Genomic DNA, 14,037 nt, shown 5'->3' on the forward strand with positions numbered 1-14,037 from the left:
CAAAAAAAAAAGAAAATACAACTTACCAAAATTTGTGAAATGTACCAAAAGCAGTGCATAGAGAGAATGTTATAGCATTAAATAAATATATTAGAAAATAAGAAACCTTTTAAATCAATAATCTTAGCTTTCACCTTAGGAAACTAAGGAAAAGAAGGGCAAATTAAATCTAAAATAAGCCAGAGGAAAAAATCTGAGCAGAAATCAATGAAATTGATGAAAAGGAAACCAACAGAGAAAATCAACAAAGCCAAAGGCTGGTTGTTTAAAAAGATAAATAAAATTGATAAGCCTCTAGCAAGCTAACTGACAAAAAAAGAGAAGACAAGTTACTAATATCTGAAATGAAAGATAAGACATCACTACAGATCCCATGGATATTAAAAGAATAATAAATACTATGAACACTTCTATACTCACAAATTTGATAACCTAGATGAAATAGACCAGTTCCTTGAAAGTCATAATATACCAAACTCACACAAGAAGAAATAGACCACCTGAATAGGCCTATACCTATATTAGAAACATTGAATCAATAATTAATAATGTTCCAAAAGAGAAAGAGCCAAGCCCAGATGTGTGGGCTGGCGAATTCTCCCAAATATTTAAGGAAGAAATTAGAGTAATTTTTTACAATCTCTCATAAAATAGAAGCCAGGGGAATACCTTCTAACTCATTCTATCAGTCCAGCATTACTCTAATACCAAAACCAGACAAAGACATTACAAGAAAAGAAAATGACAGACCAACATCTCTCATGAACATAGATGCAAAAATCCTCAACAAAATATTCAACAATGTATAGGAGGAATTATACAGCACAGAACCAATTGAGTTTTATTCCAGGTATGCAAAGCTGGTTCAACATTCAAAAATCAAATAGTATAAGTGGTCACATCAACAGGCTGAAGAAAAAAATTACAATTATATCCATACATGTAGCATTTGATAAAATCCAACACCCATTCATGATAAAAACTCTGAGTAACCTAGAAATAGAGGGGAACTTCCTCAACTTGATGAAGAACATCTAATAACCTACAGATAACATATTTAATGGTGAAAAACCTGAAGTTTTCCCACTAAGGTCATAAGTATGTCAAGGATGTTCCCTCTCACCACTGCTTTTTGGCATTGTACTGGAAGTATCAGCTGACACAATAAAACACAAATAGGAAATAAAAGGCAAACAGATTGAAAAGATCAAACTGTCTTTGTTCACAGATGACATAATCATCTATGTAGAAATCCAAAAGAATAAACAAAAAAAAACCCTTGCTGGAACTAATAAACAATTATAGTAAGGTTGCAGAACACAAGATTAACAGAAAAAACCACTTCCCTACATACTAGCAATGAACAAGTGGAATTTAAAATTAAAAATACATTACCATTTACATTAGCACCCCAGAAATGAGACACACAGGTATAAATCTAACAAAATATGTACAAGATCTATATGAGGAGAACTTCAAAACTCTGATGAAAGATATCAAAAAAGAAATAAGTAAATGGAGAGCGATACCATGTTCATGGAGAGGAAGACTCAATATCAAGATGTCAGCTCTTTCCAAGTTAATCTATAGAGTCAATGCAATCCCAATCAAAATCCCAGCAATTATTTTGTGGATATCAAAAAATTAATTCTAAAATTTGTATAAAGAGGCAAAACCCCAGAATAACCAACAATACTGAAAGAAGAATAAAGTCAGAGGACTGACACTATTTGACTACAGTACTAAAGAAGTGTGGTACTGAAGAATAGACAAGTAGATCAGTGGAACAGAATAAAGAGCCCAGAAACAGACCCACATAAATATAGTAAACTGATCTGTGACAAAGGAGTAAAGGCAATACAATGGAGCAAAGATAGTCTTTCAACAAATGGTGTTTGAACAACTGAGCATAGATGTGCAACAAAATAAATCTAGACACATATCTTATGCACTTCACAAAAAAATTAACTAAAAATGGATCATATATCTAAATGAAAATGTAAAACAATAAAACTCCTAGAAGATAACATAGGAGAAAACTTAACTGACCTTGGATACGGCAATGACTTTTTAGATTCAACACAAAAAACTTCATGATACAAATAATTGGTAAGTTTGGCTTCATCAAAATTAAAAACTGTGTGAATGGCACTGTCAAGAGAATGAGAAGGCACAGAGTGAGGGGAAATGTTTGCAAAAAACACATCTGATAAAGGACTGTTGATCCAAAATAAGCAAGGAACTCTTAAAACAACAAGAAAATGAACAACCTGATTAAAAAATGAACAAAAAAGCCTTTCACCAAAGAAGATATAGAGATGGCAAGTAAGCATACAAAAAGATGCTCAATATCATACATCAATATCATACATCATTAGGGAATTTCAAGTTAAAACTAAATACCACTATGCAAATATTTGAATGGCCAAATTTCAAAATGCTGACACCACCAAATGCTGACAAAAATGTGAAGCAACAAGAATTTCCATTCATTGTTGGTGGAAATGCAAACTGGGACAGTCACTTTGGAGGACAATTTAGTAGCTTCTTACAAAGCTAAACACATTCTTAACATATAATCCAGCAATTCGTCTCCTTAATACTTACTCAAAAAACTGAAAACTTATTTCCTCATGAAAACATGCACACAAATGTTTATGGTAGCTTTACCTACAATTGTCAATACATAGAAGCAACCAAGATTCTTCAGTAGGTAAATGAAGAAATAAATTGTAGTACATCCAGATAATGAAATATTATTCAACACTAGAAAGAAATGAGTTAGTCATGTAAAGACACAGAGGAAACAAACACATATTACTAAGTGAAATCTGAAAAGGCCATGAACTGCATGGTTCAAATTATATAATAATCTGGAAAAGGCAAAACTATGGATACAATAAAAAGATCAGTGGTTGCCAGGGGTTCAGAGAGAGAGAGGGATGAATGGGCAGAATATAGGGTATTTTTAGGGTAGTAAAACTATTCTGTATGTGCTCAAGGCCTTGGGACCCACCTCTTACATCAGTGTGCCCTGGTTGTGAGACATGGAGTCAAAGGAGGTTATCTGGGAGCTTTAAGATTTAATGACTGCCCTGCTGGGTTTTATACATGCATGGGGCCTGTAGTCCTTTTGTTTTAGCCAATTTCTCCCATTTGGAACAGGAGCATTTACCCGATGCTTGTACCCCCACTGCATCTTGGAGTAACTAACTTGTTTTTTATTTCACAGGCTCATGGGCAGAAGGGACTTACTTTGTCTCGGATGAGACTTTGGACTGTGGACTTTTGAGTTAATGCTGAAATGAGTTAAGACTGGGGGGACTATTGAGAAGGGATAATTGTATTTAGCAATGTGAGAAGGACATAAGATTTGGGAGGGGCCAGGGGCAGAATGATATGGTTTGGATTTGTGTCCCCACACAAATCTCATGGGGAATTGGAGGAGGGGCCTGGTGGGAAGTGACTGCATCATGGGGCTGGATTTCCCCCTTGTTCTTCTTGTGATAGTGAGTTCTCACGAGATCTGATAGTTTAAAAGTGTGTGGCACTTCCCACTTCGCTCTCTCTCTCTTTCTCTCCTGCCGCATGTGAAGAAGGTGCTTGCTTCCTCTTCACCTTCTGCCATGATTTTAAGTTTCTTGAGGCCTCCCAGTCATGCTTCCTGTTAAGTCTGCAGATCTGTGAGTCAATTAAATCTCTTCTCTTCATAAATTACCCAGTCTCAGGTAGTTCTTTATAGCAGCATAACAATAGACTAATACAATATGATACTACAATGGTTAATATATAGGATACATTTGTCAAAACTGATAGGATATATAAGAATGAACCCTAATTTGAACTATATATGATAATGATGTCTTAATGTATTCAGCAATTGTAATAAATGTACCACTGTGGCACATGTAAGATATGGATAATCAGGCAGGATGTGTGGAGGGAAAGGAGTATATAGGAACTCTTGGTGCTTCCCACTCAATTTTGCTCTGAACTTTAAACTGCTCTAAAAAATAAATTTTATTAATTAAAAAGAAGTTGCCCTACTTATAGAACTAGAGAAGGAGAGGCTTATCTGTTAATACTTGTAGCACTTGCAGATGGGCTATATTAACTTCTTTTGTTCTTGAGGTAGGAAGCACAGGTGTTTTCACCACTTAATGGAAAAAGGTTCCAACTTTACTGAATAGACAGCCAATTCCAAAACCCCAACAGATGGGGTTCTAGACACCTAAGCAATAAACAGCCAAGGGCACTTTTAGCCACTGGGTGGTCCACAAAATAGACTATCCAAATCACATTTAATCTGCCTAATCTAAACCTACAAAACCTTCCATTTATTTTAGAAATAATGCACAAAGAATATCATTATTTGTTTTGTAAATAATTCCCCCAGAATACCCCAAAAGTACATTAACTGGAATCTTCCTCAGCTCACTATGTAAATAAAATTCTTCAAAGCAAATGGGATAAGTCTTGACATTTTTCTCAAAAAATTTCCCAAAAGGTCAGACAGTAAGAAAGGTAGGAATCAACTTCAACAAAAGAAGAAATCAACTTAATCCACTTAGGTTAATTTTTAATTGAATCCAGATAGCCTTACTATTTCACTGAACCAGTTATTCCTTTAAAATAAAGAGCCGCATTTATCAGCCAAATTCCCATTAAATGTCACCAAAATAATCATCTCATATTGAAATATGTATGCCTTACAGATGAAATGAAAATTAATCCTAGTTACAGTGATCCCAAGTGAAGATCTGTTGGATATTTTTAATATAAATCAAATTCATATTGTAAATTTACTGAATAAAATGTAATATTTACTAAATTAATGGCCCTTTAACATGTGTATGGCTTTTCACTTTATAAACAAATCTAAGAGAGAAAGTACTTAAATACCTAAAATCACTTGCAAAATCTTAGGAAATGTATTTTTTATATTAAGAATTATTTATTCTGAGGTTATAGTTTCATAGGACATAGTGAATTTAAAAAGCCAGTAATTATTGTATTTAGTAAATACAGAACAAGTCACTAAAAAAGTGACAAAATGGGGCCGGGCACGGTGGCTCATGCCTGTAATCTCAGCGCTTTGGGAGGCTGAGGCAGGCAGATCACGAGCTCAGGAGTTCAAAACAAGCCTGGCCAGTATGGTGAAACCCTGTCTCTACTAAAAATACAAAAATTAGCTGGGCATGGTGGCATGTGCCTATAGTCCTAGCTACTCAGGAGGCTGAGACAGGAGAATCGCTTGAACCCAGGAGGTGGAGGTTGCTGTGAGCCAAGATTGCACCACTGCACTCCAGCCTGGGCAACAGAGCAAGACTTCATCTCAAAAAAAAAAAAAAAAAAAAAAAGAAAGAAAAGAAAAAGTGACAAAATGGGAAGTGGAGAAAGATGACCAAATGGAAGCATCCACCCATTGTCCTCCCAGCAAGAACACCAAATTGAATGACTATTCACACAAAAAAAGACCTTCCTAAGAACCAAAAATCAGACGAGTCATAACAGTACCTGGTTTTAATTTCGGATCACTGAAAGCAGCACTGAAGACAGTAGAAAAGACAGTTTTGAATTACTGATGCCACCCTCCCCGATCACCCGGCAGCGGCCGCATGGTACGGAGAATCTGTGCAATTGTGGGAGGGAGAGCACAGTGACTGTGGGACTTCGCATTGGAACTCAGTGCTGCACGTCACAGCAGAGAGCAACACCGGACAGAACTCAGTTGGCACTCATGGAGGGAGCATATGGACCAGCCCTAGCCAGAGGGGAATCCCCCAGGCCAGTGGCCAGAACCTGAATTCTGGCAAGCTTTACCACCATGGGCTAAAGTGTTCAGTGCTAAATAAACATGAAATACAATCTAGAACACAAGTACTACAATTCCTGGGCAAGTCCTGATGCTGTGCTGGACTCAAAGCCAGTGAATGTGCAAGGCATATGACCCAGTGAGACACCAGCCAGGGTGGCCAAGGGAGTACTTGTACCACTCCTCCCTCAACCCCAGGCAACACAGCTCAAAGCTATAGGAGATACTCCTTCCTTCTGCTTGAGGAGAAGAGAGGGAAGAGTAAAGAGAGCTTTGTTTTGCAACTTGAAAACCAGCTCAGCCACAGTAGGACAGGGCAACAGGCAGAGTCGTGAAGTTACCATTCCAGGCCCTAGCTCCCAGAAGACATTTCTAGACACATCCTGGGCCGGAAGGGAACCCACTGCCTTGAAGGGAAGCACCCAGTCTTGGCAGGATTCATTATCTTCTGACTAAAGAGTGCTTGGGGCCTGAATAATCAGCAGTGGTAGCCAGGCAGTACTTGCTATGGGTCTTGGGTAAGACTCAGAGATGTGCTGGCTTCAGGTGCAACCCAGCACATTCCCAGCTGTAGTTGCTACAAGGAGGAACTCCTTCTGATTGAGAAAAGGAGAAGGAAGACGAAAGGGTACTTTGTCTTGCAGCTTAGGTACCAGCTTGGCCACAGTAGGGTACCTGCTTGGCCCTGGGTCCAGGCCTTGGCTCTTGGATGGCATTTCTGGACCTGTCCTGGCCCAGAAGGAAGCCCACTGTCCTGAAGGGAGCGGTAGCCAGGCAGTACTCACTGCAGGCCTGGGGTAACAGGAGCCACAAGGAGAGATTCCTCTACTCAAGGAAAGGGGAGGGAAGACTGAGAAGGACTTTGTCTTATGATTTGGGTGCCAGCTCAGGCACAGAATAGAATACCAAGTAGATTGCTAAAGTTTCTGACTCCAGGCCCTGGCTGCTGAATGGCATCACTGGATCCACCCAGGACCAGGGGAAACTTGCCACCCTGAAACAAAGAACATCAGCTTGGCTGACTTTGCCATCTGCTGATTATAGAGCCCTAGGGCCTTGAGCAACCATAGGTGGTAGCCAGACAGTGGTTACCACAGGCCTTGGGTGTGACCCAGTGCTGGACTAGCTTCATGTCTGACCCAGTGGTTATAGCCACGGGGGTGCTTGTGTCACCCCTCACGCAGCTCCAGGCACCTCAGCACAGACAGAAAGACTGTTTGTTTGGAAGAAAGTAAAGAAAAAGAATAAGAGTTTCCACCAGGTAATCCAGGGAAAGCTTCCAGATCTCATCTAAGACCAACAAGGCAGTACCTCTACAAGTCTGCAAGAACCACAGCTTTATTGGGTTTGGGGCTCAAGTCCCTTCAAATACCTGAAAAGCCTTCCCAATAAGGAAAGGCACAACAAGCCCAAACTGCAAAGATTACAATGCCTAACTCTTCAATGCTCGAACACTGATGAACAACTACATGCATCAAGGCCATCCAGGAAAACACAACCTCAATAAACAAACTAAATAAGCCTCCAGAGACCAATAATGGAGAAATGGAGATATGTGCACTTCCAGACAGAATTTAAAATAGCAATTTTTGAGGAAACTCAGCAAAATTAAAGATAACACAGAGAAGGAACTCACAATGTTATCAGATAAATTTGACAGAGATCGAAATACTAATAAAAAGGATCAAGCAGAAATTCTGAAGTTGAAAAACGCAACTGACATACTGAAGAATGTATTAGAGTCTCTTAACACCAGAATTGATCAAGCAGAAGAACAAATTAGTGATCTTGAAGACAAGCTATTTGACAGTACACAGTCAGAGGAGAAAAAAGAAAAAAGAATAAAGTATGCTTACAGGATCTAGGAAATAGCCTCGAAGGGCAAACCTAAGAGTTATTGGCTGTAAAGAAGTGGTAGAAAAAGAGATAAGCGTAGAGACTATTCAAAGGAATAATAACAGAGAACTTCTCAAACCTAGAGAAAGGTATTAATATTTAAGTACAATAAAGCTATAGAACACCAAGCATATTTAACCGAAATAAGACTATCTCAAGGCATTTAATAATCAATTCCCAAAGGTCAAGGATAAAGAAAGAATCTTACAAGCAGCAAAAGAGAAACAAATAACATACAATAAAGCTCTAATACATCTGACAGCAGATTTCTCAGCTGAAACCTTACAGGCCAGGAGAGAGTACCTAAAGTGCTAAAGAAAAAAAAAAACTTATATTCTAGAATAATATATCCAGCAAAAATATGCTTCAAACATGAAGAAATAAAAACTTTCCCAAAAAAATTGAGTAATTTCATCAACACCAGACCTCCCCTACAAGAAATGCTAAAGGGAGTTATTTAATATGAAAGAAAAGAACATGAGTGAGCAACATAAAATCATTTAAAGGTACAAAACTTACTGGTATAGTAAGTACACAGAAAAACACCGAATATTGTAACACTGTAATTGTGGTGTTTAAACCATTCCTATCTTGAGTAGAAAAACTAAAAGATAAACTGATCAAAAATAAAAACTACAACTTCTCAAGATGTAGACAGTACAGTAAGATATAAATAGAAACAAAAAAATATTTAAAAGCGGGGATGAAGTAAATGTAGTTTTTACTAGTTTTCTGTTTCTTTATGCAATCAGTGTTAACTTTCATTAGTTTAAAAATAATGGGTTATAAGATATTATTTGCAAGACTTCTGGTAACCTCAAATCAAAAAACATACAACAGATAAACAAAAAAATAAAAAGCAAGAAATTAAAACATAATAACAGAGAAAATCGCCTTCACTAAAAGGAAGACAGGAAGGAAGAAAAGAAGAAAGAGAAGACCATAAGACAACCAGAAAACAAATAACAAAATGGCAGGAGTAAGTACTTAACTTATCAATAATAACATTGAATGTAAATGGACTAAATTCTCCAGTCAAAAGTCATAGTGTAGCTGCATGGATATAAAAACAAGATCCAATGATTTGTTGCCTACAATAAACACACTTCACTAAAAAGACACACAGACCGAAAATAAAAGGATTAAGAAAGATATTCCATGCAAACAGAAACCAAAAAGAACAGAAGTAACTATACTTATATCAGACAAAACAGATTTCAAGATAAAGGAGGCCATTATATAATGATAAAGTGATCAATTCAGCAAAGAATATAACAATTGTAAATACATATGCATACAACACTGCAGCACCCAAATATATAAAGCAACTATTATTAGAGTTAAAAAGAGAGATAAACCCCAATAGAATAATAACTGGAGACTTCAACAACCCTCTTTCAGCATTTGACAGTGACAGATCGTTCAGACAAAAAAAAGTCAACAAAGAAATAGGCCAAATCTTCACTATAGGCCAAATGGACCTAATAGATATTTACAGAACACTTCATCCAATAGCTGCAGAATACACACTCTTCTCCCCACATGGATCATTCAAAACAGACCATATGTTAGGCCACAAAACAAGTCTTAAAACATTCCAAAAAATCTGAAATTATATCAAATAACTTCTTTGACCACAATGAAATAAAACCGGAACTCGGTAACAAGAGGAGTTCTGGGAACTACATGAACACAGGTAAATTAAACAAATGTCCTCCTAAATGACCAGTGGGGTCAGTGAAGAAATTAAGAAGGAAATTTTAAAATGTATTGAAACAAATGATAATGGGAACACAACATACCAAAACCTGTGGGATACAGCGAAAGCCATTCTAAGAGGAAAGTTTATAGCTATAAACACCTACATCAAAAAAGTAGAAAAACTTCAAATAAACAATCTAACAATGCATCTTAAAGAATTAGAAAAGCAAGAGCAAACAAAGCCCAAAATTAGTAGAAGGAAAGAAGTAATAAAGATCAAGCAGAAATAAATAAAATTGAAACAAAGCAATACAAAAGATCAATGAAAAAGTTGTTTTTTTCAAAGATAAACAAAATCAATAAACCTTTACCCAGACTAAGAATAAAAGAGAGAAGACCCAAATAAATGAAATCAGAGATGAAAAAGGAGACATTACAATTGTTACCACAGAAACACAAAGGATTATTAGTGGCTACTATGAGCAACTATATGCCAATAAATTGGAAAACCTAGAAATGGCCAAATTCCCCTAGATACACACAAACAACCAAGACTGAACCATGATGAAATCCAAAACCTGAACAGACCAATAACAAGTAACGAAATTAATGCTGTAATAAAATAAAAAAAAAAACTCCCAGCAAACAAAAGCCCGGGACCCAATAACTTCACTGCTGAATTCTATCAAACATTTAAAGAAGAACTAATACCACCTCTATTCAAATTATTCTGAAATATACAGGAGGAGGGAATACTTCCAAACTCATTTTAGAAGACTGGTATTACTCTGATACCAAAACCAGACAAAGACACGTCAAAAAAAGAAAACTACAAGCCAATATCCCTAATGAACACTGATGCAAAAATCTTCAACAAAATACTAGCAACCAAATTCAACAACACATTAAAAACATCATTCATCATAACCAAGTAAGATTTATTTCAGGGGTGCAAGGATGGTTCAACAGATGCAAATCAATCAATGTGCCTTTCCTCTAAAATCTGGAACTCAACAAGGATGCCCACTTTCACCACTGTTATTCAACACAGCACTGGAAGTTCCAGCTAGAGCAATCAGACAAGAGAAAGAAATAAAGGCATCCAAACTGGAAAGAAATAAATCAAATTATCCTTGTCTGCAGATGACTTTATCTTATATTTGGTAAAACCCAAAGACTCCACCAAAAAACTATTAGAAGTGACAGACAAATTTGGGAAAGCTGCAGGAAACAAAACCAACATACAAAAATCAGAAGCATTTCTATATGTCAACAATGAACAATCTGAAAAACAAATCAAGAAAGTAATCCCATTTATAATAAGCAAAAATAAAATAAAATACCTAGGAATTAACCAAAGAAGTGAAAGATCTCTGCAACAAAAACTATAAAACATTGATGAAAGAAATTGAAGATGACAACAAAAAAAATGGAAAGATATTCCATGTTGATGAATTGGAAGAATCAATATTGCTAAAAATGTCCATACTACCCAAAGCAATCTACAGATTCAATGCAATCTATATTAAAATACCAATTACATTTTTCACAGAAATAGAGAACATTCCTAATATTTATATAGAACCACAAAAGACTCAGAATAGGCAAAGCTACCCTGAGCAAAGAGAACAAAACTGGAGAAATCACATTACCTGACTTCAAATTATACTACACAGCTATAGTAACCCAAACAGCATGGTACTGGCATAAAAACAGACACACAGACCAATGAAACAGAAAAGAGAACACAGAAACAAATCCATACATCTACAGTGAACTCATTTTTGACAAAGATGCCAAGGATATACACCGGAGAAAGGAAAGTATCTTCAATAAATGGCACTGGGAAAACTGGATATTCATATGCAGAAGAATGAAACAAGATCCCTATCTCTCACCATATATAAAAACCAAATCAAAATGGATTACAGACTTAAATCTAAGACCTCAAACTATAAAACTCTTAAAAGAAAATATTGAGGAGGCCAGGTACGGTGGCTCATGCCTGTAATCCCAGCACTGTGGGAGGCTGCGGTGGGTGGATCATGAGGTCAGGAGATGGAGACCATCCTGGCCAACACAATGAAAGCTTGTCTCTACTAAAATACAAAAAAATTATCCAGGCATGGTGGCACACGCCTGTAGTCCCAGCTACTCAGGAGGCTGAGGCAGGAGAATCACTTGAACCCAGAGGCGGTGGTTGCAGTGAGCCGAGATCACGCCACTGCACTCCAGCCTGGCGACAGAGCAAGACTTCGTCTTAAAAAAAAAAAAAAAAAAAAAAGAAAGAAAGAAAACATTGAGAAAACTCTCCAGGACATTGGACTGGGCAAAGGTTTATTGAGTAATATCCTACAAGCACAAGCAATCAAAGCAAAAATGGTCAAATGGAATTACATCAAGTTAAAAAGCTTCTTCACAGCAAAGGACACACTGAACAAAGTTAAAAGAGACAATTCACAGAATGGGAGAAAATGTTTGCGAACTATCCACCTAACAGGGATCAATAACCAGAATATATAAGGAGCTCAAACAGCTCTACAGAAAAATAATCTAATAATGTGATTATAAAATGGGCAGAAGATCTGAATAGACATTTCTCAAAAGAAGTCATGAAAATGGCAAACAGGCATATGAAAAGGTGCTCAACATCATTGATCATCAGAGAAAAACCAAACAAAAGTTCAATGAGTTATCACCTCACTTCAGTTAAAACAGCTTTTGTCCAAAAGACAGGCAATAACAAATGCTGGAGAGGATGTGGAGAAAAGGGAACCCTCGTACATTATTGGTGGGAATATAAATTAGTACAACCACTATAGAGAATAGTTTGGAAGTTCCTCAAAAAACTAAAAATAGAACTACCATATGATCCAGCAATCCCATTGCTAGGTACACACCCAAAAGAAAGAAAATCAGTATATTGAAAAGATACCTGCACTCCCATACTTATTGCAGCACCACTCACAATAGCCAAGATTTGGAAGCAATCTTAGCATCCATCAACAGACAAATGGATAAAGAAAATATGGTGCATATACAGAATGAAGTAGGCCATAAAAAAAAGAATGAGATCCTGTCATTTCAACAACATGGACAGAACTGGAGGACATTATGTTAAGTGAAATAAGCCAGGCACAGAAAGACAAACTTTGCATGTTCTCAGGTATTTGTGGGAGCTAAAAATTAAAACAATTGAACTCATGGAGACAGAAAGTAGAATGACAGTTACTAGAGTCTAAAGGGTAGTGGGGCGAGGGAAAGTAAGGATGGTTAGTGGGTACAAAAATAGTCAGAATGAAGAAGACCTAGCATTTGATAGTACAACAGGGTACCTGCAGTCAACAACAATTTATTGTACATTTTAAAACAACTAAAAAAGTAGAATTGTATTGTGTGTAACAAAATAAAAGAATAAATGCTTGAGGTAACGGATACCCCCATTTACCCTGTGATTATTATGCATTCTATGCCTGTGTCACATTATCTCAAGTATATACACTTACTATGTACCCACAAAAATTAACAATTAGAAATATTGACTAAGTAAATTTGGGGACTGACTTTTCCAGATAAGTCATCCTCATTAATCTGGCTTTAGAGGTTTTTTTTCTATCCACAATAAAAGTACTTTTCATTTCAATTTTTAAACAGCCTCTGTTCCTTTTTCCTGACCCCCATTCAGTCTCTATCCTCCACCCTTACCCCACCACCACCAAACTAAAGTGACAGTGCCCTTTCAAAATTCAAAGAAGGCTTGGTGTAGTGGCTCATGCCTCTAATCCTAATGCTTTGGGAGTCCAAGGTGGGAGGATCACTTGAAGCCAGCAGTTCAAAACCAGCCTGGGCAACATAGCAAGACTCCATCTCTACAAAAAAAAAAAAATTTTAACTAGCTGGGCATGGTACATTCCTGTACCACTAGAAGTACAAGGCACATTCCTGTACTTCTAGCTACTCAGGAAGCTAAGGCAGGAGGATTGTTTGAGCCCAGGAGTTGAAGACTGCAGTGAGCTATGACCACACCACTGAATTCCAGCATGGGCAACAGAGCAAGACTCTGCCTCTAAAAGAAACAAAGAAACAAAACCCAAATAACAGGTCTAAACCTTGCAATGTAGCTTCAATTACAGATAATGTTCAAAGGAACATATTTTGAATAATCAGGAAAATACTGATAAAATGCCACTGTAAACTATAAGAAAGGATAAAATTAAGTATCTAAAATCACTTACTAAAACTGAGAAAAAGTATCTGCAATGTTTGTACTTCATGTTGTATTCTTACAATATATCCCAGATTAGGAAACCAGTAATTACATAGCAAATGAAAGATAAATCGCACCAAAAAGTGATTAAGAATTATTCTGGTTTAGTCTTTCAAGGATTATTATTTTTTATTATTATACTTTAAGTTCTAGGGTACATGTGCACAACCTGCAGGTTTGTTACATATGTATACATGTGCCATGTTGGTGTGCTGCACCCATTAACTCATCATTTACATTAGGTATTTCTCTTAATGCTATCCCTCTCCCCTCCCCCCTCCCCCCACCCCACGACAGGCCCCGGTATGTGATGTTCCCCGCCCTGGGTCCAAGTGTTCTCATTGTTCAGTTCCCACCT

At 36.9% G+C, this 14,037-nt stretch overlaps 1 protein-coding gene across 21 annotated transcripts in view; it reads right to left on the reverse strand.

The window, feature by feature from the left end:
• The window catches only part of SSBP2 (single stranded DNA binding protein 2), a 336,920-nt gene that overhangs the window by 264,456 nt on the left and 58,427 nt on the right, over nt 1-14,037 (reverse strand). For 3 of the 21 annotated variants that reach the window (XM_054489469.2, XM_054489471.2, XM_054489468.2), the window contains exon 1: nt 2,050-5,331. The exons of 15 other annotated variants lie outside the window; for them this stretch is intronic. In XM_054489469.2, the coding sequence (XP_054345444.1) occupies nt 2,050-2,333 (284 nt within the window). In that variant the 5' untranslated portion in view covers nt 2,334-5,331. Of the gene's footprint in view, nt 1-2,049; nt 5,332-14,037 lie in introns of those variants that run through there. 3 more of the 21 variants (XM_063665461.1, XM_054489470.2, XM_063665460.1) reach the window with 1 other exon arrangement.

The sequence above is a fragment of the Pongo pygmaeus genome, chromosome 4 (assembly GCF_028885625.2).
Source record: "Pongo pygmaeus isolate AG05252 chromosome 4, NHGRI_mPonPyg2-v2.0_pri, whole genome shotgun sequence".
In the NCBI taxonomy this organism is placed as follows: Eukaryota; Metazoa; Chordata; class Mammalia; order Primates; family Hominidae; genus Pongo; species Pongo pygmaeus.